Raw genomic sequence first — 22,362 nt, forward strand, 5'->3', positions numbered from 1 at the left:
TGGAGCGCGGTGGGGGCGCTGCTGCCTCGGCTCATCAGTACATTCATCTCAACGGCGGCCCGGCCTCACCCCCCGCGCCCCGGCGCAGCCGGGACTGCCAGCCCCTGGGCGCCAGGCGCTGGAGGGGGCTGGGTGTGCCCGCTCCGGGGAGGTCACCACGGGACGCGCGTGGACGGGGGCCAGGCCGGTTATTGCGTGAGTGCGATGGGGGCAGCAGGAAGCCGGCGGGCCGAGTATTGCACTTAAAAAAACAGAATCCTCATCGGACGGGCCACCTGCGAGGGTGGGGGCGGGCAGGACTCCACAGCCATCTCCTTTCGGCCACGGGGCCGTCCCCGTCCCCGTTTCACAGTTGGGGGAACTGAGGCACCGAGGTGAAGGGAGCCCCCTCGCTCGCACACACGCACGGAGGCGAGGCCGCCGCCGGGGGGGCAAGGACGATGTGGGTGGGCGCAGGGCGATGAGGGGCACGGCGGGGGCTCGGAGGGGACTGCCCCGCCGCCCCGGCCCGCCTGTCCGACTACAACTACCTAGGACTCCTCTATGGCTTCTGGGGCGGGCGGCCAGCGGCCGGGGCAGCGCGCAATGGCATGGCTTTGGTGTGGATGACGGCCCCGCCCCCGGCCCGCCCGGGCCCGCGGGGCGGCGTGGCGAAGGTCACAAGTTGGACGAGAGGCGCGAGCGCGCGGAGTCCAGCGGGTCGAGGCCGCCGGCGACGCCGGGCGAAGCCGAGTCCCTGCGGTCCGGGCTGGGCGCTGCGGCCCGGGCGGCGGGCGCGGGCCCCAAGCGCGGCGTGGAGCTGCTGGCTGGGCGCGCCGAGGCCGCGGGGCCCGGGCCGGGCGCGCCGTGGGGCAGCGAGGGCTGCGAGGCCGACAGCGGGCGCGAGGCGCGGCTCAGACGGCGCGCGGGCAGCGCGGGTCCGGCGCGGGGTGCGGCGGGGGAGCCGGGCGCGCCGCCGTAGGGCGAGGTCCGCGGCGCCCGGGGGCTGGCGGGCGCGCCCGGGGGGCTGGCGGCGGAGGGCGCGGGCCCCGGCGAGGCGGCGGTGGAGGGCGCGGGCGCGGGCCCCGGGGGCGGGCGGCGCACGAGGCGCGGCGAGCCGAGCGCCAGCGGCCCCACGAGCGGGCGCGCCACCTGCGGGCAGAAGCTCATGGCCACAGCTTGCTGCAGCGTGGCGATGGCCGAGGTGACCTGCGGCGGCGGCGGCGGTGGGAAGAGGCCCACGCGCTGGCCCAGCTCTGCCTGCTGCACCATCTCGCGGTCGTACTTGACGATCTCCTGGATGATGGCGTTCTCCTGGTTGTTGAACACGCCCGAGTTGAGGTCGTGCTGCACTTTGTGCAGCAGGATCGAGTTCTTCTTGCCTGGGGGCGGGGCAGGGGCGTCAGCGCGGGCGCGCGCCCGGGGCGACCGCGGGCCGGCGACGTGCGGCTGGCTGCGCGCGGCGAAGGGTAGCGGCGCCCGCGGTGCACGGCGCGTGTGCGTGGGAGCCCCACCTACGTGCAGCCAGCAGGGAGGCGTGTGCCATGTACAGAGCATGTTATCGAGCGCTTGCTGTGTACCTTAAGAACTTTTGTATATGCTGCAAGCATACATGGGGCACCTCCTGCATACAGCTAGCAGGTACTGGGCATCCACTCTACACATCCAGTGCACATACCACTGCGTGTACTGAGTGCCTGCTGGATACAGCAAGCAGGTAACCTGTAGGTTACCTAACTGTAGGGCCAGTGTGCGCAGAGTGTGCATCCTGCATGCCACAGGCAGTGCCACGAACCTGCTGGTATCAGACACACACCTGTTGTAGATCATAAACATGCACGGAGCACCTTCTCTATACAGTGGAAATTAAGCACCTGCTGTATACAGCAAGCACGTGGAGAGCGCGCCCGTGGAGAGCCAGCAGGTGTGGGGCACTTGTTCTTGGCGCTAGCACATGGATCAAGCAACGGCCGCATCCACGTATGCACCCCCTGTATACAGGGAGTGTGCACGGAGCCCCTCCTGCCTACAGCAAACAGATACCACCGACGGTCTGCTACGTATGGCAAGCAGAACTGAGCACCTACTGTATGCAGTAGGCAGGCATGACCTGCTGCCATATATATACAGCAAGCGGGCATCAAGTTCCTGCTGTATACGACAAGCATAACCCAGTACTCGTGTGTACTAAGCACACAGAGCACCTACTGTATACTGCCAGCATGCATGGACCACTTCTTGTATACAGGAAGCGTATAGTGCGCCCGTAGTATACAGCAAGCACATGAAGTGCCTGCTGTGCACACAAAGCAGGTGTCACTCTGCGGCAAGCATGCGTTGTCCCTCCTGTGCACAGTCGTGTACTGAGTACCTGCGGTGTGCACCGAGCACACTGAGAGCACTTGCCGGTGCTCAGCCTCGTGCCCTCCAAAGATACAGCAAGCATATGTTGAGAACCTTTTGTATGTCGCAAACATATCTAAGCACCTGCCACTTGCAAATATGTTGAGCACCTACTGTATACAGCAAATTGTTGAGTGCCTCCTGTATGTGAACATGGACCAAACGAACACTTCCTGTATACTGAGAAGTCTCTCCCCTGACACCTCTGCACCCCCGCCCCCCGGTCCTCCTCTTCCAGTTTTTATTCCCACAAATAGCACCAAGAGCCGCCATCTGCCTGACCCATACATCGAGTCATCAGCAGGTCGTGAGGGCTCCACCTCTCAACGGTTTCTGAAATTGCCCTTGGCCTCTCCCTGCACCAGAGGCCACTTTGCCCAAGGACAGGCCTCTGTCTCCTTCCTGTAACTTACCTGCCCTCGTACAATGCCAGTCCTATCAGGTCCTCCCCTGCCTAGAACCATCCATGGCTCCCTATTGCTCCTGATTTACAGTCCAAACTCCTGCATCCACAGCTAGTAAGTCCTGTGTGCCTGGTCCCTGCCTGCCTCCCCCACCTCCCTCCTCCCAGCTTCTCCAGATCTCTGTGTCCACTCCCAGAACATGCCTTGTCCCTTTCTACCTGGCAACAGCTACTCATCCTGGCCTCCACTCAGCATCACAAGGAAGCCGTGACACCCCCACAGCCCCTCCTCTGTGACATGAGTCTGAGGGTGGCCTCCAAGACGGCCTCTTGGTCTGCCAACCACGCCTCCTGGCACACTGTAGGTGCTCAACAAACATTTGCCAAGTGAGCAGAAGTTCTGCACAAATGGAAACACCCCACACCGGCTCTTCCTTGGGAAACCAGGGCCACGTTTGGCCACAGGACAAAGTAGGTCGGAGAATCTGACTGGGGACTAAAAGGCACCTGGAGGGTCAGCCAGGCCACGCCCCCTCATCGCAGGCGGATGCCCCGGAGACCGGCCTACTCACCGATGCGGTCTAGGCGATCGATGGCGACGGTTTCGAAGGCCCGCCGCATCATGGGGTACTCCTCCAGCACCTCGTTGAAGTGGTCCACGCTCAGGGAGTACAAGCGGCAGTAGGTGTCCGCGCGCACGCTGGCCGTGCGCCGGCCCCGTGTCAGCAGGCAGATCTCTGCGTGTGGCCGAGGGTGGCAGCCTCAGCCCGTCAGGTCCTCGGCCGCTGGGCAGCACCCACCTGCCCCATCCATCCCCAGGGCCCTCCCACCTGCTATGAGCGCAGCCCAGCCTCCTCACCTCTGCCAGTGTGACCCTTCCCCCCAGACACCCACGCCAGCACCCCTGCAGGTTCCCCGCCTTCCCCTCCACCCCTGGGAAGGGTCCAGCTCTGTCCCCAGCCCTGGGTCCCCACAGACGCTCACCCCCGAAATAGGAGCCATCGGACAGCTTCATCTCCTTGTTGCCCTTGGTGAGCACGCTGACCACACCGTGCTGGATGAAATACATCTTCTTGCCGATGGTGCCCTCGCGGATGATGTAGTCACCTGGCTGGAAGACCTCGAATTTGAGTTTGGTCAGCATGGCTGTGACAAAGTTGGGGTCTGCATTGGCAAACAGTGGCATCGAGGCCACCAGCTTCCGGCAGTTGAAGTTGACAATCTCCTGCAGGGGTGGGAAGCAGGGATGACACAGGGCACAAGTCCTTCTTTCCATCTTGCCCTCCCTTTGGGGCCGTCTCCTCCCTCAGACCCTCAGTTTCTTCATCTACCAAAGCAGCTCAACACTGGAGCCTGAAAGCTGGTGTCTTACTTACTGGGCAGGCCCTGGAGCTTTTACCGCCAAAGGCAGGAGCAAGAAAAGATGTGCACTGATTCCCTGTGAGTTAACTCTGTTAGCAACGCTGGCCAGTGCAATTAGGCAGGAAAAAGCCACCAGAAGCACAAGAACTGGGAAGGGAAAAGTGACGCTAAATCTCTTTACTATCTTTTTTAGTATGATGACCTGAGAAACCCCAAAGAATCCATGGGAAACTACAACAATCAGAGAAGTCAGTCAGAATCGCTCGCCATAAAACAAAAAATCAGCGTACAAACCCAAGAAACAGTAAAGGACTCAGTGGTGGCAGAGGTCAGGGTGAGGGTGGGAACGTTCCACGTTCCATCTGAGCGTTGGTTACTGAGGGCCTCATGCTCACCTATCCAGTGCGCACTCTTCAGTAAAAAGATACATTTCGATAAACGGGGGAGCTGAACCTTGAAAATCAACAACCCCTGCGAAGAGGACACAGTGGATGAGGGGACCCCATTTACACCAGCACACAGAGCTAAGTAAGACAGCAGGGCTTGAGCTTAAGAGACGTCCAGATCTGTCTGAGGGGAGCGTGGAGACACCCCGAAAGGCACGGCGGGATGCCGGAACCTGCTACATGGTTAGGCAGAGCGCCTCACCGCCGTAAAGACGAGAGACGTCCATTCTCTCCATTCATGTACACGTGTGCCAGGATCCCAACAGAAATACCATCAGGTTCGCTTTGGAACTGCCGACACTAGGCAAGTTAGAACAAATGAGCAAAAATAGCAGGAAAGCCTGCTAGTGAAAAAGAAGAGCAGGAAGGTGGGATGAGCCCTCCAACACACTGAGACCTGCCGTTCAGCCTCCGCCGCTCCGTGTGGCTTTGGCACAAGGAGCAGACGGGATCGAGTGGAAGGAAGTCTGGAGATCCGCCCAAGCACAATGGGGCAAGCTGGAGGTGGCCCCACAAGTTGCGAGGCAAAACCAGACATTTCAGCCCCAGAGCAGAAGATGAACCTGAATCCCTCCCCCACATGATACTCCAGGATAACCCCAAAGGGACCTACGTGGAAAAGCCCAACCATACAAGCACTACAAGGAAGTGTGGGTGAACCCCCAAATCTGGGTGTGCACAGCAAGCATGTACCGTGCCCTGCTGTCTACAGCAAGCAGGTATTGGGGTCTATTATGTATAGCACATATGTACTGAGTGCCTGCTGTATACAGAGAGTAGGTATTGAACACCTACCCTGTACAGAAATCAGGTACTGAGTATCTACTATGTGGAGAAAGCAGATGGAGCACCTGCTGTGTGCAGAAAGTAGATATGGAACACTATATCCCACTCCACACAGCGAACACACATTTTGCACCTACTGTATATAGCAAGCACTAATGGAGCATGGAAATCCCACATGGCTGCCCCAGATGCACCTCTCACCTGTGCATCTGGGGTGGGTGTCCCTCGCAGCGCCGCTGGGTGCACCACATGGCGCCCACTCTCAGAGGGACTGGACCCTACCCTCACCCCTCAGCCCTATCCCAAATGCACGAGCAAACCCGCAAAGGCACATGCCATGCACTGCCACCCACGGAGATCAGGGACCCTGGGGGCCAGCAGCCCTGGGGCCTTGCCGCCTGGAGGACCCTGCAGCAGGAAGGTCCAGCGAGGGGAGTTGAGAGAGGCGGGCATGCCCTTGCTTTGCGTTAAAAAAGGACATGGAAGACAGAGCAGGAGGAAATCAGGTAGAGGGACAGAATAGAGGTCAGAAATTTTCTGAATATATGTGTTTTTGTAAATTTGACCTTGGAATTGTGTAAATGCTTAAATAATTACCAAATATGGCTTGCAAGGGGCTGGGGAAGGGGATCGAGGAGTGGTGGCTAGCGGCTACGGGTGTCCTGGGGGCCAGGAGTGCTGTGTGCTTGGACAGTGGTAACGGCTAAAAGCTCCTGGACCACGGGGCGCTCCCCCCCCAAGCTCAGCCTGTGGAGCGTGCAGCTCTTGATCTCAGGGTCGTGAGTTCGAGCCCCACATGGGTGCAGAGATGACTTAAAATAAATAAATAAATAAATAAAGTTTTAAAAACCTCCACACACCACCGGATTGTATGCCTTTTATGGTCTATGGGGGTATCTCTCTACGAATGAATGAATGCTCCAGTACAATTAAACACTTTCAGTGAGGTTAAGCACAGCGCCTTCCTCCTGGGAGGCAGTGGTCCCCACCCTCAGAAGAAATCCCAGTCTGCACCGACCCTGTGGCAGTGCCCAGGCCCCGTCCCCCTGGCCCTCCTCACCTTCCTCCTGGTCCTCAGGGCGTGCGTCATCTTTCCCTCCTCAGGGCCTTGGCCCTGGCTGTGCCCACCACCTGGGACCCCTGCAGGCTCGCCCGGCCTCGCTCAGACGTCACCTCCCCACCTCCCCCATCCTTCCCAGAGCTGCTCCTGCATGCTCGTGGTCACTGTGATGGTCCCTCAGCCCCGCCTCCCTGATGGCACAGGGCAGGGCTCATAGTGGGCACCCGGCAACTGCCTGGTGAGCGTTGTGGGCTCAGTTGTGCCCCCCAAAAAACATACGTTCAAGTCCTGACTCCTGGTACCTGTGAACAGGACCTTACTTGGAAATAGGGTCTTGCAGGTGTAATTAGTTAACACGAGGTTGTACTGGAGTAGTGGCCCTGAAGCCAGTGACAGGTGTCCTTCTAGGAGGAGGGACACAGGCATACAGGGGAGGAGGCCATGTGATCGCAGAGGCAGCGATGGGGGCGTAGCCACATGCCGAGGGCCACCAGGAGCTGGGAGAGGCAAGAAGGACCCTGTCCTGGAGCCTCCGGAAGGCGTGTGGCCCCACGACACCTGGGTCTGGGATTTCTAGGCTCCAGAGTGGGACAGAATCAATCTCCGTTGTTGTAAGCCCCCCCGCTGGTGGGAACTGATTACAGCTGCCCCGGGCACCTTGCCAGAAGCCACACAAGGTCCTCGTACTCAGCCAAGGCTGACGACCACCCTGGGCTCATCTGCTCTGGTCTGCCTCTCCCCTGTGTCCCCTCTGTCTAGCAAAGGACCCCAGATGGGCTAAGTGGAATCTGGCAGAGGTTGTCGCGGGGACCCTTGGGAGGTCGCGGGGGTGCAGCACAGGAAGCCTCCCGAGGGAGAGAGCATGTGGACGCATCCAGCCGACGCTGCAGCTTGGCCAGCCCCTCATCTCCGGGACGGGGAGCCTGGTGGTCGGGAGAGTCCTGAATGAGGGAGGCCTCACCTCCCGCAGCGGCCCGTTGAGCTCCCCCAGGATGCTGTCCTCGTCAAACATCTTGCCCTGGTAACGGTGCTCATAGTAGTCATGGATCTTCTGACGGAAGTCGGCGGGCAGCTTGTGGAAGGACATGTACTGCTCCACCTGCTTGTACTGCACAACGGAGTGGGGGGCCCCGGGTCAGCGACTGCCGGCTGCGGGGACCCCGCTCCACCTGCTCGGGCTGCACAACGGGGCGGGGGGCCCGGGTCAGCGGCTGCCGGCTGCGGGGACCCCGCTCCACCTGCTCGGGCTGCACAACGGGGCGGGGGGGCCCGGGTCAGCGGCTGCCGGCTCCGGGGACCCCGTTCCACCTGCTTGGACTGCACAACGGGGAGGGGGTGGGGGGCCGGGTCAGCAGCTGCTGGCTCCGGGGACCCTGCTTCAGCCCAGGCTGGGCTGCCAGCTTTGACAACAATGACAACAGACACAAGGGACCTCCTTAAATCTGAATTTTAAATAAACAGCAAAAATAGTTACAGATGTCCCGTGCAATGTCTGGGACAAGCTTATCCTGAGAAGAGTTATTCCCTGTGTCCTGAATTTTATCTGGCAGCCCTACCCCTTAAAACTGGGTGGACAGCTTGACTCTAGGCCCTTACAGTTGGTTGGACTAGACCCCCGAGGGCCCCCAAGATCCTGGGCCACACCCCAGAGGCTCCCCTCCCCAATGATCTTTCCAGAAACTACCGGCTCAGCCCCTCCTGAGCAGAGCAGGGATGTGGGCACCAGCGGGGGTGCCAGGCCCTGCTGTCCCCAGGATGGTGCTCCCAAGGGTGCCCCAGCCCCGTTTCCGCCCCTGCTCCGCCCGGACACAGCTGCCCTGAGCTCAGCGGAACCCGTGATGCGGGGTGGGTGGCAGCACCAGCTCATGTCTGGGTGTGAGGACCGTGGCTTCCGGACAGCCGGGGTGCCTGGCACCAGGCCCAGCTGACCCGACTGACCCGGCTGGCACTGCTGGGGGCGACGGCAGTGGGGGTGGCCCAGCCAGGACCGGCCACTAGGTAGCAGTGCAGGACAGATGGGGCGCTGTCCAGGAGGGCCAGCACCTGGGGCCACTGCCCCCTTGGCCTTCCCGGCCTCCCAGCCCTAGGACTAGCCCTGTGGAGGCTGTCCCCACCCAGAGGCCAGGTCCGAGGGGCCAGACCTCCTTGCTCCCCCAGAGGCCTCCTCTGTGGGCCCAGCCCCTGGGCATGTCCTCGAGCGACCCCAGGACTTTTAGACTCTTCCCGTGCTTTCCTGCCCTAGCCCCTCCCAAGCTGGCCCAGAGACCCCGAGGTGAGCCCTGCCCCCTAGACAGCCCCACTCCAGCGTCCCCAGCCCCCATGGAGCTCTCTGATGCCCCACGGACTGGCTTTGCTCTGTTTGCACCCCCTGACTCTCACCTTCTGCTCAGCTTGTGCCCCCGTCCACCCGTCCCTCCGCTCTCCCTCCAGGCTCAACTTTCCTCCCTCCCTCGCCATCTTGGGGACCTGCTCCTGCTAATCACAGCCACAGACCTCTCTAGGGTCCTCAGCCCCCACACTCCCTGCTGGCCCCTGTCCTAAGCACAGCGCAGGAAGCTGGGGGACGGCGGAGTGAACCCCCCAGACCTCCAGAGCGTGCCTTCCCCCTCAGACCTTCTCCTGGTACTGGCGCCGTGAGGAGTCCAGAGACTGGATGAGGGCAGTGGCGTGGCCAATGAACATGGCGTAGCAAGTGGCACCCACGATCATGCTCAGCATCGTCAGCCAGATGTCCGTCATGCTCTCCGGGGCCTGCCGCCCGTACCCGATGCACAGCATATGGCTCATGGCCTTGAAGAGTGCGAAGGAGTAGAGCTCGCTCCACGAGTGGTTCTGCAAGGCCATGGGGGGGGGGGAGCGGGTGGGAGGGGGCTCACGGCCCCCAGGGAGTCCCTTGACCCCAGACCCATCCCCCCAGACGTGCTGAACTTCTAGGCCTGAGTCTGGCCCCCCAGACTTGCTCCTGCTAACAGGCAGCGTCTCAGCCAGGAATCAACAGGTGCTTGGGTCCTGCCTCTGTGGTTCTGATTTCTAATGGCCCATGACACTGTTTTCTCTTTTTAGGACACAATAAAGCTGCCTCTTAAATAAATGTATGGAAATAAAACACGGAATCAATCAGAACACTGTAAGCAGATGACATTATCTCTGGGTGACAGGAGGTGTGGTTGTCACGTTCCTGCGGCCAAGGACCTCCCTCTCCACGGCCAGAGTCCGAAAGGCTCCAAGTCGCGGGAGCACCCCCAGCGGGCGCTGAATGGGGTCTGCAGGGACCGCGCACTCCCGGGCCTCGGTGTCCCCGCCGGGCCGCGCACCCTCCTGCTCACCACCATGCCGTTGATGGAGACCCAGCAGTTGCGCGGGAAGTCCTGCAGCATGGGCACCAGGAACTGCAGACACCCGTCCCAATGACACAGCAGCAGCATCATGCTGATGAGGTTGCAGATGCGCATGACCGCGCTCGCCAGGTCGTAGGTCATGTGGAAGATCTGCGGGGCGGGGCGGGGCGTGAGGGTCCCCTCCAGCCGCCGCTTCTCCGGTGCAGGGGCAGGAGGAGGGCGGAGCGCCCAGGAGAGACCCACGGCCCCAAAAGCTGCCGCAGGCGCCCCCGCCTCACCGCGCGCCCCAGCCGCCCCCGCTGCCCTTGAGGTTAGCAAAATGCCGTAGACGAGAGCGTGGCCCGGGTCGGCCGCCCGCTCCCCTCTCCCAGGCCCGCCGCCTCTTCCCCAGGCCCCGACCCCACCCGCCTCCGCCCTAGGAGACTTGGGCAGCCTTGACAACGTGGGGGGTGGGGGGGGCGACATCGCCGGGCACGGGCTGGAGGACATGGGTGGCAGGAGTCGGGTGACTCTCAGTGCTGAGCGGGTCCCGACTTCGGGGAGAGGGGCTGTGATGTCGCTCCTGGGAGCCGAGGGGGCTGTGGTTCCTCCTCTTACAGGGCACAATGAAGGGAAGGGGCGCGAATGCGTCACGTGACCCGCCCCGCGGACCCCGCCCCCCCACGGACTCCGCGCCTGTCTCTCCCGCCCCGCGGGGCTCTGCCCCTGGCCCTCGCAGCGCCCCCAAGACCCCCCCTGGCGGGCGCACCTGCCCACACTTGGCGCCCTCCGCCCCGCCCCGCGACCTCGCGCGCGCGCACCTCCTCCCACTGGTGGATGTAGCGGATGAGGCGCGACAGGCGCAGCAGCCGCAGGAGGCTAAGGATCTTGGTGAAGCGCACGATGCGCAGCGCGCGCGCCGTCTTGTAAACCTCGGAGTCGATGCCCTTCTCCACGATGAGGAAGATGTAGTCCACGGGGATGGAGGACACGAAGTCCACCACGAACCACGTGCGCAGGTACTTCTTCTTGATCTTCTCGGGGTCCAGGATGATCTCCGTGTTGTCCTCAATCACGATGCCCGTGCGGAAGTTCAGCACCAGGTCCATGAGGAAGAACGTGTCTGAGACCACGTTGAACACGATCCACGGGGCCGTGGTCTCGTCCTTGAAGAAGGTGATGCCCACAGGTATGATGATGAGGTTTCCCACCATGAACAGCAACATGGTGAAGTCCCAATAGAACCTGGGGGCGAGGCGTGGGCTGTCACGCCTCCAGGCCGTTGCCCACGCCCAGCCCTCTGCCAGGCTAGCCGTCGCCACCTCACACCTGCACCTTCAAGAATCCAGCCCGGACCTCGCCTCCTCCAACAAAACCAAGACTTTGGCCTTGAGTCACAGTTAGTGTGTGCCCCACCTCCAGGAAGCCCTCCCACCCCCAGACAGCACCCCACTGCCCGCTGGGCTCTCCCAGCCCGGCTCCCTCCTGCTGGCCCAGCTCCCACCTTCTCTCCTGGAAGAAGCAGGAGACGTGGCAGAGCCCAAGAGATGGCCCCAAAACTGGCTACATGTTTCCCACGACCGAAAAGGTCCAATATGTGAGACAAGGGGTTAGCGCCAAAAAAAATACTCTGGATGAGGAAGGGGAGGGGAGAAAAGTGAGGACGAGGGGCAGCTGGTGTGACTGGGAGCGGGGGGGGGGGTAGGGGCTGGGGGCGCGGGGCAGGCAGGGTCTGGAGTACCCCAGCTCTGTCTGGAGCATCTGCGCCCCTGCGTGAGCACAGAGAAGGGGGACCCTTGGGGGTGGGAGGCAGTGAGGAAGAGGCCAAGGCCCCCCAGGAGCTGCAGGGCTGCCCGAGGAGCTGAGGGGCAGGACATTTAACGTGACAGATTCACCTGAAAACGTGAAGACTGGTTGATCCCACTCCCAAATACACCCAAGGCAGATACAAGTCCCTGGGGTCAATCCCAAACTCCACCTGGGAAGTGCTCTCAGAGAAAGGCCTGTCCATGCAAGGGGCATCAGTCAGTGGCTGGGCAGGTGCTCTGAATAAAGCATGGGGACCTATGGGTGCCCCACACGGACAGATGCCCAGCACGGAGCCATCGAGAACACGCAAATCAAAGCTTCTCTGAAGGGAAACTGTCCTGGGCGCCTGGGTGGCTCAGTCGTTAAGCGTCTGCCTTCGGCTCAGGTCATGATCCCGGGGTCCTGGGATCGAGCCCCGCATCGGGCTCCCTGCTTCTCCCTCTCCCGCTCCCCCTGCTTGTGTTCCCTCCCTCGCTGTGTCTCTGTCAAATAAGTAAATAAAATCTTAAAAAAAAAAAAAAAGAAAACTGTTCTGTTGGTTCCTCAAAAATGTAAACAGAGGGGCGCCTGGGTGGCTCAGTCAGTGAAGCATCTGCTTTCAGCTTGGGTCATGATCCCGGGGTCCCAGGGATCGAGCCCCGAGACCAGCTCCCTGCTTGGTGGAGAGCCTGCTTCTCCCTCTGCCCCTCCCGCCACTCATGCTCTCTCTCTCTTTCAAATAAATAAATAAAATCTTTTTAAAAATGTAAACAGAATTACTGTCTGACCCAGCAAATCCACCCCACGTGTGAACCCCAAGAACTCAGATAACCACACAACATGTTCACAGGATCACAACTCACAACAGCCAAAGGTGGAAGCTTCAGTGGATACACACGGCCCCCCACACACGGAAGCGTCCCTCGGCCACGGACAGGAGCGAGGCGCCCACACGCACTGCCCCGGGGACGGACCCTGAGCCCACGACGCTCAGGGAGGGAACCAGACACCGGAGGCCACACGGGGTGTGCGTCCACGTGGGCGACACGTCCGGAACAGGCTCATCCGCGGACGGGAAGGGGGCTCGCGGGGGCCGGGGGCTGGGGAGCAGGGAAGGGGAGAAGGTGGGGGAGGGAGAGATTTTGTTTGGGAGGGTGAGAGAGTTCCGGACATGGATGGTGGTGATGGTTGCACAACATTGTGAATGCACTTAATGCCATTCAGTTATACCTTTGTAAATGACTAAATGCCAACCTCTATGTTTTATATATATCGACACTATAAAAAAAAAAACAAGACAAGGAAAACTCTGAAACCACGGGGTGGGGGGGTGTCTCAGGGATGCGCACATGCCCCAGATCCGGGGTCTGAGCCCACACACCCTGTCTAGATTCAGGCAAAGGAGGGTCTCGAATTCTGAACAAAGTCATTTATTTTATTTTGCCCTTACTTAACACTGTGGGGAGCAACCCCCACCCCAGCCACCTCAGCCCCAGGCAGGTGTGTGCAGGGCTCTCCCGTGGGCCCGGTGCCCCCCCATCATGGCTGGGGGCCCGACGTGCATTTAGAGAAGGCTCGATCACACATGGGCAGGACAGGGCCCCTGAGGACCCTCAAAAGCTGCCACTCCCTGGCTCCTCCTCCTGGATGGATAGAGGAGGAGACCAAGGTTCCCAGGGGTGGGGGATTCGCCCAAATGAGCACAAATAAATGAGAAGCCATGAGATCCAGCCCTGGCTGGGTGGGCCACAGCGAGCTCCCTGTTCTGGGAGCCACTGGAAGCAGGCTCCTTTCTGGACAGCACTGCAAGAGAGGAGCTATTAACACCATGCGTGCAGGGTGACCCAGGCATTCCACTTCGGGGAAGTGATCCCAAGGAAACTGTCCAAGAGGAAGAGAAAAAAATTAAAAACCAATTTGTACCAAGATGTTCACAGTAGCTCAGTCTTCGAGAGCCAAATGCTGGAAGGCACCCAACGTCTGACACCTTGGTGGAAACAGCCAGACCTGGGTTGACACCCAGTTCTCTGCCTACGGGCAGGTGTCACCATGGGCAGGTCCCACGGCCCCGGGACCCCCACTCTCCCCCCCATCAGGGAGGAGCTGGGGGTGGCAGCCTTTGAGGGCTCTCCAGGGACCTGGCCCACCCGCATCTGGTGGGGGGGGCCCTCTCTGAGTGGATGTGAGGACCCGGGCTGGGATGGGAGAGCCTGGGGATGCAGGGGAAGACCTCGAGGGAACGAAAGGATGCACATGATCTGGGGGCGGGGATCAAGGGCAAAACCCAATAACTGCTCAAAGTTCAGTTCCCTTCCTTTGCCTGAATCTAGCCAAGGCGTGGGATCCGGGATTGAGGGGCCCCACCTGCCTGCTGCCCCAGCACTTCCACTGTGGCCGAGCTTCTAATCCCACCCCACACCCTCTGTGAACTGAGACCTGCCCTCCTCCCCAACTTCGGGGCACAGGCCCTGGGACAAAGGAAGCAGGAAAGAGTAACTGAGAAGGCCAGGGGGCCTAGAAACCACGAGAGGGCCTAGAAACCATGGGGTAGGGGAGACTAGAAACTACCAGGGAGAGCCTAGAAACAATCTAAATGGCTGGAGTGTGAGGGCCTCCTTCACAGACATTCTCTCCCTTGATTTATTTTATTTTATTTTATTTTTTTAAGATTTTTAAAATTTATTTATTGAGAGAGAGAGAGAATGGTAGAGAGCATGAGAGAGAGGAAGGTCAGAGGGAGAAGCAGACTCCCCGCTGAGCAGGGAGCCCGACGCGGGGCTCGATCCCAGGACCCCGGGATCATGACCTGAGCCGAAGGCAGATGCTCAACCAGCTGAGCCACCCAGGCGCCCCCCGCCCCTATTCTTGGGTGGGGGTAGGGGCAGGCATCACACTTCCGCACTGACAGACCAGTGAGGTGACCCTGCCAGGGAGTGGGGGCAAAGAGTGGAGACCCCAGCCTGCCGCTCCCAGCACCGTCCTCTGCCTGCCTGTTTAGGGTTAGGGTTAGGGTTAACCCTCCTGAAGGCTGGAGCCCCATCTAGAGCCCCTGGTCCCTGGGGAATGACCACTGGCCCTGCCGCTTGGAGCAGCCCGTTCTCCCAGGCTGGCTGGTGTCCTCTGGGTTTATGAGGGGTTGGAGCAGAGTCAGGGGGCTGGGAAGGGGCTCTGAGGCAGCTCTGGGGCAGAATGGCCCAACCCCTGGGCCATCACTAGGGTGACCCACCTGCTCCAACCAGGAGGCCCCCACATGGGCCCAGAGTCCTGGCCCTTGTCCACTGCAGCCCTCCGGTCCCCCCGGAAGAGAGCAGGAGGAAGAAGAGGGACCCCGCACACACCTACCAAGGGAAACCTGAGGACGGGGCAAAGGACCCCCCCGCCGGCCAGACCCCGACCCCTACCCTGACCTTGCTCCTGCGCTGCACGGCCTGGGACTAATCTCTCTCCTCTGAGCCTCAGTGCCTCGTCTGCCCAGACCCTTCCCTCGTTGGGCCATCCAGGCATGACTGGGGCGCAGGGACCACAGGGGCCCCACTGGGCAGCCAGCAGGCCCCTGGTGCACAGTCAGCTTTCAGCCACCCGGGGCCCTCAATGACTATAACTCAATCCCGTATTTTAAAATCTTCCCTGACAAATAACTGAGGCCTCATTGGGGCCCTCGCTTCTGTGGGGACACCCAGGCCCCTACCGTTGTGTCTCCAGTGCGGCCCCGGGAGGGCAGCGGCCTTGTTCACAGAGGAAGGCAGGCTCAGCCCGGAGAGACGCCGCTGGGACAAGAGAGTCTCCCAGGGAGCGCAGGGCTCCACGGCTGGGACCCCAGCCTGGGCCTGCAGCTGGGAGAGGGTCCCAGAGCCCTGTCCCAGGCGCACCCCCACACACCTGCGTGGGCACGGGCCTTCAGTGGGGGTCCCGGCACTGCCACCGCCCCAGGCCCGGTTCTTGCTGGACCCGTTGTCCTTCCTTTCTCTCAGCTCAGATGGAGAAACCAAGGCACGGTGAGAGCTGAGTGAGAGAAGCCAGGTGCCCAGACTTCTCCAGGCCAGAGATCAGGGCCCCTTCCAATGGCTGACGAGCGGCCTCCACCAGCACCAAGGGGGGGCAGGGTCAGATGGGGGCTGGCGAGCAAAGGCACCCTCTCCCCACCCCTCCCCACCCCGCAGGATCCCAGCTCCAGGAATTACAGATCGGGCAAATCTGAGGGGATTAGGGCCGAGGTCTGTGATTAAGGGCGAGCAGGGGATGGAGGATTAGAGTCTGAGCCCTCCGATGAAGAGTCACACATCCAAGTCGAGTGTTGGGGATTAAGAAAGGGGGCCCTCGGGGGTGAGCCCGAGACAGGGCGGGCTGTGGGGGGCAGGGAGTACGCCAGGCACCAGGACACCTGGTGACCACACAGACCCAGCTCTCCCCTGGCACCCCAGCCCGGAATAGGGGAGACGGGCATTCCACAGAAACAGATAAGTGAATGGGATGCTCCAGAGGGTCACTCCTTAGCCAGAGTGGGTGGGGAGGGCTTCTCAGAGGGTGTGGTACTTGGGCAGATGATGGAGAAGTCGCTGTTTGGCAGAGTTCAGGGGACCCTGCGCCCCAGGTGGAGGAAGCAGCAAGTGCAAAGGTCTTGTGGCTGCAGTGGGATGTCCCCTCTCACGGCCGGCCCGGTGGCCTGGTGCTAGAGCAGGGGTGAGAGGAGATGGGTGAGGGCGGGAGCCAGGCTCTGTGGGGCCTTGGGAGGCTTTAAGTGAGACAGAAAGATGGACAACTGTGTATCTTGGGAAGCTGGTGCTGGCAGTGGGAAGGTCAGGAAGGGGGCAGAAGGCAGCGTCCAGGAGGGAGAAGGGGTGGCCTGTGCTGGCTGGATTTGGCATAGGCTTCTTGATGGGGGAAACGAGGCAGGGTGTGCCCCCCCAACCCTAAGCAGACCCCTGGTCCTGTGAAGGCCCCATGATGTTGAGGCCAGGGGCTTGAAGACATGAAGTTTTGTTTTGTTTTTGTTTTTGTTTTAAGATTTTTTTTTTTATTTGACACAGAGAGAGAGAGAGAGAGAGCACAAGCAGGGGGAGTGGCAGAGGGAGAGGGGGAAGCAGGCTTCCCGTGGAGCAGGGAGCCCAATGTGGGGCTCGATCCCAGGACCCTGGGATCATGACCTGAGCCAAAGGCAGACGCTTAACCATCTGAGCCACCCAGGCGCCCAAAGACATGAAGTTTTTAAAGCAGGGACCAGAAATTCCAAATTCTGTCGGGAAGCCCCTACAGAGAGGAGGGGGACCTCAGCCACGGCTGGTTCCTTCCCATGGACCATGGAGCTTCCTTCCTCCTACCAGGTGGGCCCTGGGGAAATGGATTTGTCCCCTGTCCTTAACCCACCCCACGAGCCTCCGTGCTGGGTCTGGAGCCAGGGAAAGCCTCATCCTGCCACTGTCCCCACCACACCCCAGATAATGCAGGATTTATTTCCATGAGCTAATGCAGGGATTTGCAGAAAGCACACCACACTGATCTGCCGCAGATCTGCCGGGCCATCTGGGGTGGGAGACAGGGGCCTCCAGCCCCATCAGTTTCTTCAAGCCGGCCCCCCCACCATCCCAGTCTCCCTGGGGATCCAGGGTCCCAGGGGATGTGACACAGACACAGGTCAGCGTCCACTGGTCCTGGCTTTGTCTAAACGCCTCCGAGGGGCAGGAAAGGGACCCACTCATCTCTTTCCGCTCACACCAGGCTCCCATCGGTAGACAGTCGGGGAATATTGAACTGAAAATCAACAGCAGCAGGAGGGACTCAAGTCAGACCTCAGAGGCACTTACAGACTTGGGCACGGGTTCAAAGCCACTCACCCAAATTCTGTCTGGGGCGACGAGGACTCTTGGCCTCTAGATCAGTGCTGGTCCAGGGGAAGGGAGCAGGAATTAACTGCATTTCGTTTCTTACTGTTTTGGAGGGGAGGGGCAGAATGCCCTGCCAAGGCCCTGGGCACTCGCTGAGGTGCTGGCTGTGGCTGTGGGCCTCCACGCAGGCCCCGTGGCCGCTCCCCTCCTCGACTTCTGGTTCTGGCGCCCTTCCCGACTCGGGCGCGGACTACAGGGTGCCCAGAAGGAACATCAAGGCTTCCGCAGCTGGACCACTCTCTCTGTCCCTTGAACTTGGTCCTCCACCAGCTCCCGCTGTGGAAGCAGCTGGAGCATCTCCGCGGCCTTCTCAGTGCCGGCACCAGCGCTACCCACAGGCCCGGTTTCCCGAGTGAAGAGACAGCCTCAGAAGGGATTGGGCCGGTCCAAAGCGGCCCGGGGGTGAGAGTCACCAACCCACCAGCCTCTGCTCGGGACCCGTGCGTGCCCCTCAGCGAGTCCACAAACGCTCCAGACCCCAGGAAGGGACAGCGGCCTCGACGGGCCCTCGTGCCCACGGCAGGGGCTGAGAGGCAAGCAGGCCATGCTGAGTGGAGTGGAAAAGGCCGCTTGTGACACGACTGGCAGGGCCCACACATGTGAGGGGGAGGGGAAGAGGGCCCAGGGGAGGAGAGGGGTGAGCTGGGAGACCAAGGGTCAGAACTGGGGGGGAGGGCATGTGAGGGCAAGCGGGCAGTGCGTGCAAAGGCTGGTGACTCCAGGGAAGCTGGGAGAGGGGCCGGGCGGCAGAGAAAGTCAGACACCCCCTTTTGCTCACGCCACCACCTCTCACGTTTGGGGAAACCAAGGCAGGGAGGCCCAGAGGGGACTCAAGCCCAGTCACAGGGGCTGGCAGCAGATGGCCCCAAATACCCTCCACCACTGGGGCCTGGCCCGGGAACACAGCAGGCTCCTGCCTTCAGGCCTTTACCCGGGACACCCTCCCCACCCATTCCCACTTGTGAAGAGCCTCCCCTCCTCGAGGCCCCTGCAGACGCCCCTCGCCTCTGGAAGCCCCATGTGGCCTGGGCACAAGGAGGCGCAGCAGGGTGGGTCCAGTTCACCAGACATTAATCGTCCGGTTGTCAGTGCCAGGTGTGTGCTGGGCCAGCCTGCACAGGAACAGAGCCGGTGCTCAAGCAGGTGGAGACACCGCGGCCTTGTGCAGAGAAACTGGGGGCCGGGGGGGCACCTCTTTTTTTTTTTTTTTTTTGACAGAGAGAGACCCAGCGAGAGAGGGAACACAAGCAGGGGGAGCGGGAGAGGGAGAAGCAGGCTTCCCGCGGAGCAGGGAGCCCGATGCGGGGCTCGATCCCAGGACCCTGGGACCATGACCTGAGCCGAAGGCAGATGCTTAACGACTGAGCCACCCAGGTGCCCCGGGGACCTCTTTCTCTTTCCAATCCTGTACAGTGTGTGGCTATGGGCACCAGAGGGCGTGGCATCTGCACAGTCAGGTCAGATTTAAAAGGGGTTAGGGTGGAGAAGTAGGCCCAGAAAGGCCCCTCCCCACTGCTCCGTGAGTAGTTTCTAAAAACTCACACACACATAGAAACAGAGTGAAGATCCACAGCCCACCCTCGGCTGCCCCAATATCTCCAACAATCCCCAGAATGCCTTCTTCCTCCCATGTCTTCCTGGCCCGGGCCAGAGGTTGGGCCGCCTGGCCGTCGAAAGCACGGACACGGGGCCCCCAGTTTGGCCCTGACTAGCTCTGTGGCGTTGGGCAAGTGGTTTTTCCTCTCTGTGCTCCTTCTGTGAAGAGCGGCAGCACTCACGTCACAGCAAACATGAGGACTGAATCAATACCAGTAAGGTGCTCCCACAGCACCTGGCCCAGCAGGACTCAGGGAGCTTGGGGCACTGAATCAGAAGGGCCTAGAAGGGGCACACGGGGGGCTGTGGAGGGTCCGCTGCATCCCAGCTTGGAAATACCTTAAGCTCTCAATTTGACAGGGTCTCCCCTAGCTCCTACAGGACACACTCGCCACCACCCTGCTTGTTCAACCCTATCTTACAATTTATCTGCTCAGCTCAGACCATGTGGCCTGCCCAGATTCTCACAGGTGACTGTGCTCAGAATGGCACAGGGATCAGGAAGCCCAGCTCCTCCCTGGCACACCCTCACCCCAGACTGAAAAGTGTCCCAGGGCCACCCACTGCGGGAGGGGTGGGAGGGGGAGTCACTGCAGGCAGATGTGCTGGAGAAGACCCAGGGCAATGGCTACGTTCTGCAGCCACCTTCCCCTGCCCATTGTGTCCCTGATGTCGTTTCCCAGCCAGCTGGCCAGGTCACATGGACATGAGTTGAGACAGTGACCCAAGCTCTCCCAGCCCGGACCACCTACAAGGGAATGGTGCGCCCCTGTGCAGGTCAGGACCATCCAGATGCACCCCATTTGGAACCCCCCCCCAGGTCCCCTCTCCCCTGGCCTCTCCCAGAGAACTCAAGCCACGGGTCAAGGCTGTCTTCACCTTCCAGGAAAGGTCTGAAGGGTAAGGAGTTGGAATCCCAGTCTGTCCCTGACTTGTGTGCCCCTGGGGCCTCAGTTTCCCGAGACATCGAGCACGGGAGCTGCAGAAGGGCCAAGACAAGGGAGAATCCCACAGCCCCCCTTTCCGAGCTCTGGAGATCCCTGAGCAAGAGCACCCCGGAGAGCCTCTGGCGCTGTCCGTGGTGCTGAAACCGCGCCTGCCCTGAGAGCTAGGCTGGGCGGGCCCTGTGTAGACCCTCTGTAGCCCGACTGACCACCTCCTTCACGGATACATAACTTCACAGACACACACACACACACACACACACACACACACTGTGCACACAGCTCAGCTCGTACTGACTGTCCACCGATGTACACCTACCCCATGCACACGCACCCCATCTCTCCCCAGCACACCAACCACGCAGACACACTCCTTGCGACCCGCCTGCCCCCCAGATCACTCGGCCCATGGCCCAAGGGCCCACGCCCCCTGCAGTCACATGCTCCTGATCACACACACACAGCCTGCAGTGATACGCACGATTCACAATTGCAGGCCACAGGGCACGCGCCCAGGAACAAGAACCACAAACACACTCGGCCGTGACCCTGCGCTGGGCCTTGCTCTGAGCCTTTCCATGCATTAACCGCCTTAATCCATATCAACGTCTACACACCCACTGACACAGGGGCACGCCACCCAGTGGCTCCGGCTGCTGCGGCTCAGAAAGGCAGCCTGGGGACCCCACACGCTCAGCGCCCTGTCCTCGCGCAGTACCCAGGCCCGGGGACCCTGAACGCGCCTCCCCGAGGTGTGGTGCGCAGGTGGCCACGGTAGGAGAGGGCCTTGTTCCCTTAACCCTTTCTCAGCCAGCTTCTCCCGGACACGTCCTTCCCGGGCGCCCTTCCTTCCTCCTTCCTTCCGCTCTGCCGCCTCTCCGGCGCCCACGTTCCCCTCTATTCGTCCTCTCCGCCCCTCCGCGCTCAGACCCTGGTCCCGCGGCCGTGACGCGCGCGCATCCCGCAGGGAGGGAGATGTCAGGGTGCGTGGGAGGGGGCGCGCGGGGGTCACGGCAGGAGCCTGCGCGCGCTTCCCAAGTGCCCCTCCAAGGGCGGAGCCTCGCGCGCCCAGGCCATTACCGGGCGGGTCCCGGACGCGCCCGAGGTCACCGAGGGGCCCCGAGGTCACCCACGGGGCGCGCAGCCCCGCCCTCCCTGAGGTGCGCCAAGGACGGCCCCCGCGCGCGTTCGCTCGCGGTGTCCCCTCCGCGCCGGCCGGCCCCTCCCGGTGGCTGTACCTGAAGTCGCTGTACGGGTGGATGATCCAGGCCCCCGCCGACTTGACGCGCTCCTGCTCGCGCTCCACAGCCTTCTGGCTGCCGAACATCCGCAGCGAGAACTTGTTGACGCCCGGCTGCAGGAGCGCGCCGAACTGGCGCTGCATGAAGCTGGCCTGGCTGCCGCGCGGCTCCCCCGCCGGGCCCGCCTCCTCGCTGCCAGCCTCGTCCGCCGGCCCCGGCCCCGCGCCCGAGGTGGGCGCGGGCCCCGCGGCCGCTCCGCGGCACGAGAACGACACCTTGGCCCCCCGCGCCGGGCCCTCAGGCCCCGCGGGGCTGCACTGCGGCTCGCCGCGCCCGCACTCGCCGTTCGGGCTGCCCTTGGCGATGCTTGCGGCGCCCGGGGTGCCCGGGCGGCCGCACGAGCTGTCGCGGCTGCGGAGCCGGGCCCGCGGACGGCCCTCGTCCGTCGCCTCCGGGGGCGCCGCCTCGGCCCGGGGCGGCTGCTGGGGGGCCACGGGCCCGGGGCCCGGAGGGGGCGCGGGCGGCGGCGGCGGCGGCGGCTGCTGCTGGGGGGGCGCGGGCGGCGGCGGCGGCGGCGGCCCCGGCGCGGGGGTCGCGCCCGGGCTCTCCCCGGGCCGCCCGCCGCCCCCGCGCGCGTCCATGGCGAGACGGCGCCGGGCAGTGCGGAGCGGAGCCGCCGCCGCCGCCGCCGGCCCGAGCCCGAGGGAGGGGGGGGAGGCGGGGCCGGGGCCGGGGCGGAGCCGCGGTGGGGGCGGGGCGGGGCGGGGGCGGGGCGAGGGCCCCGCCTCTGCCTGAGCCCCCTCCCGGCGCGCCGCGCCCAGACCCCGCGCCGGGGAAACTGAGGCCGGGGAGTCGGGAACGGCCCAAGGTCACGCGGCCCGAGGCCTTGGAGATCCGCTCAGACCTCGTCCCAGAAAGGGAAACTGAGGCCCGCGAGGCGGAAGGACACGCCCAAGGTCACTGAGCCCAGCCACGGGCCAGATCCGCCTGAGCCAGGGGACTTCCTCGCGCCTACGGTACGGGTCCAGGGGGCGCAGACAGGTGCAGTAAAGTGCGACCGCCCGGTGCCAGCCTCTCCTTTCTACAGGCTGGAGAATTTCCGTAATAAAAGGATGTTTTTAAAGGCCAAAAGAGCCCTTGCTTTGTAATTTGAAG

General features: G+C 62.2%; 1 protein-coding gene across 1 annotated transcript; it reads right to left on the reverse strand.

Annotated features, from left to right (window-relative positions):
* Window positions 1-657: 657 nt before the first annotated feature.
* HCN2 (hyperpolarization activated cyclic nucleotide gated potassium and sodium channel 2) lies at window positions 658-21,848 on the reverse strand. Its single transcript, XM_088018458.1, has 8 exons — window positions 21,205-21,848; window positions 10,578-11,001; window positions 9,766-9,927; window positions 9,053-9,271; window positions 7,401-7,547; window positions 3,770-4,010; window positions 3,358-3,522; window positions 658-1,361 (listed from the first exon to the last, which is right to left on the reverse strand). The coding sequence occupies exons 1-8, from the start codon at window positions 21,846-21,848 to the stop codon at window positions 658-660; spliced, it is 2,706 nt and encodes a 901-aa protein (XP_087874584.1).
* Window positions 21,849-22,362: the final 514 nt, after the last annotated feature.

This window comes from Eumetopias jubatus, unplaced genomic scaffold, assembly GCF_037043125.1.
Source record: "Eumetopias jubatus isolate StellerSeaLion01/CBP00866 unplaced genomic scaffold, mEumJub1_p1.0 scaffold_1, whole genome shotgun sequence".
In the NCBI taxonomy this organism is placed as follows: Eukaryota; Metazoa; Chordata; class Mammalia; order Carnivora; family Otariidae; genus Eumetopias; species Eumetopias jubatus.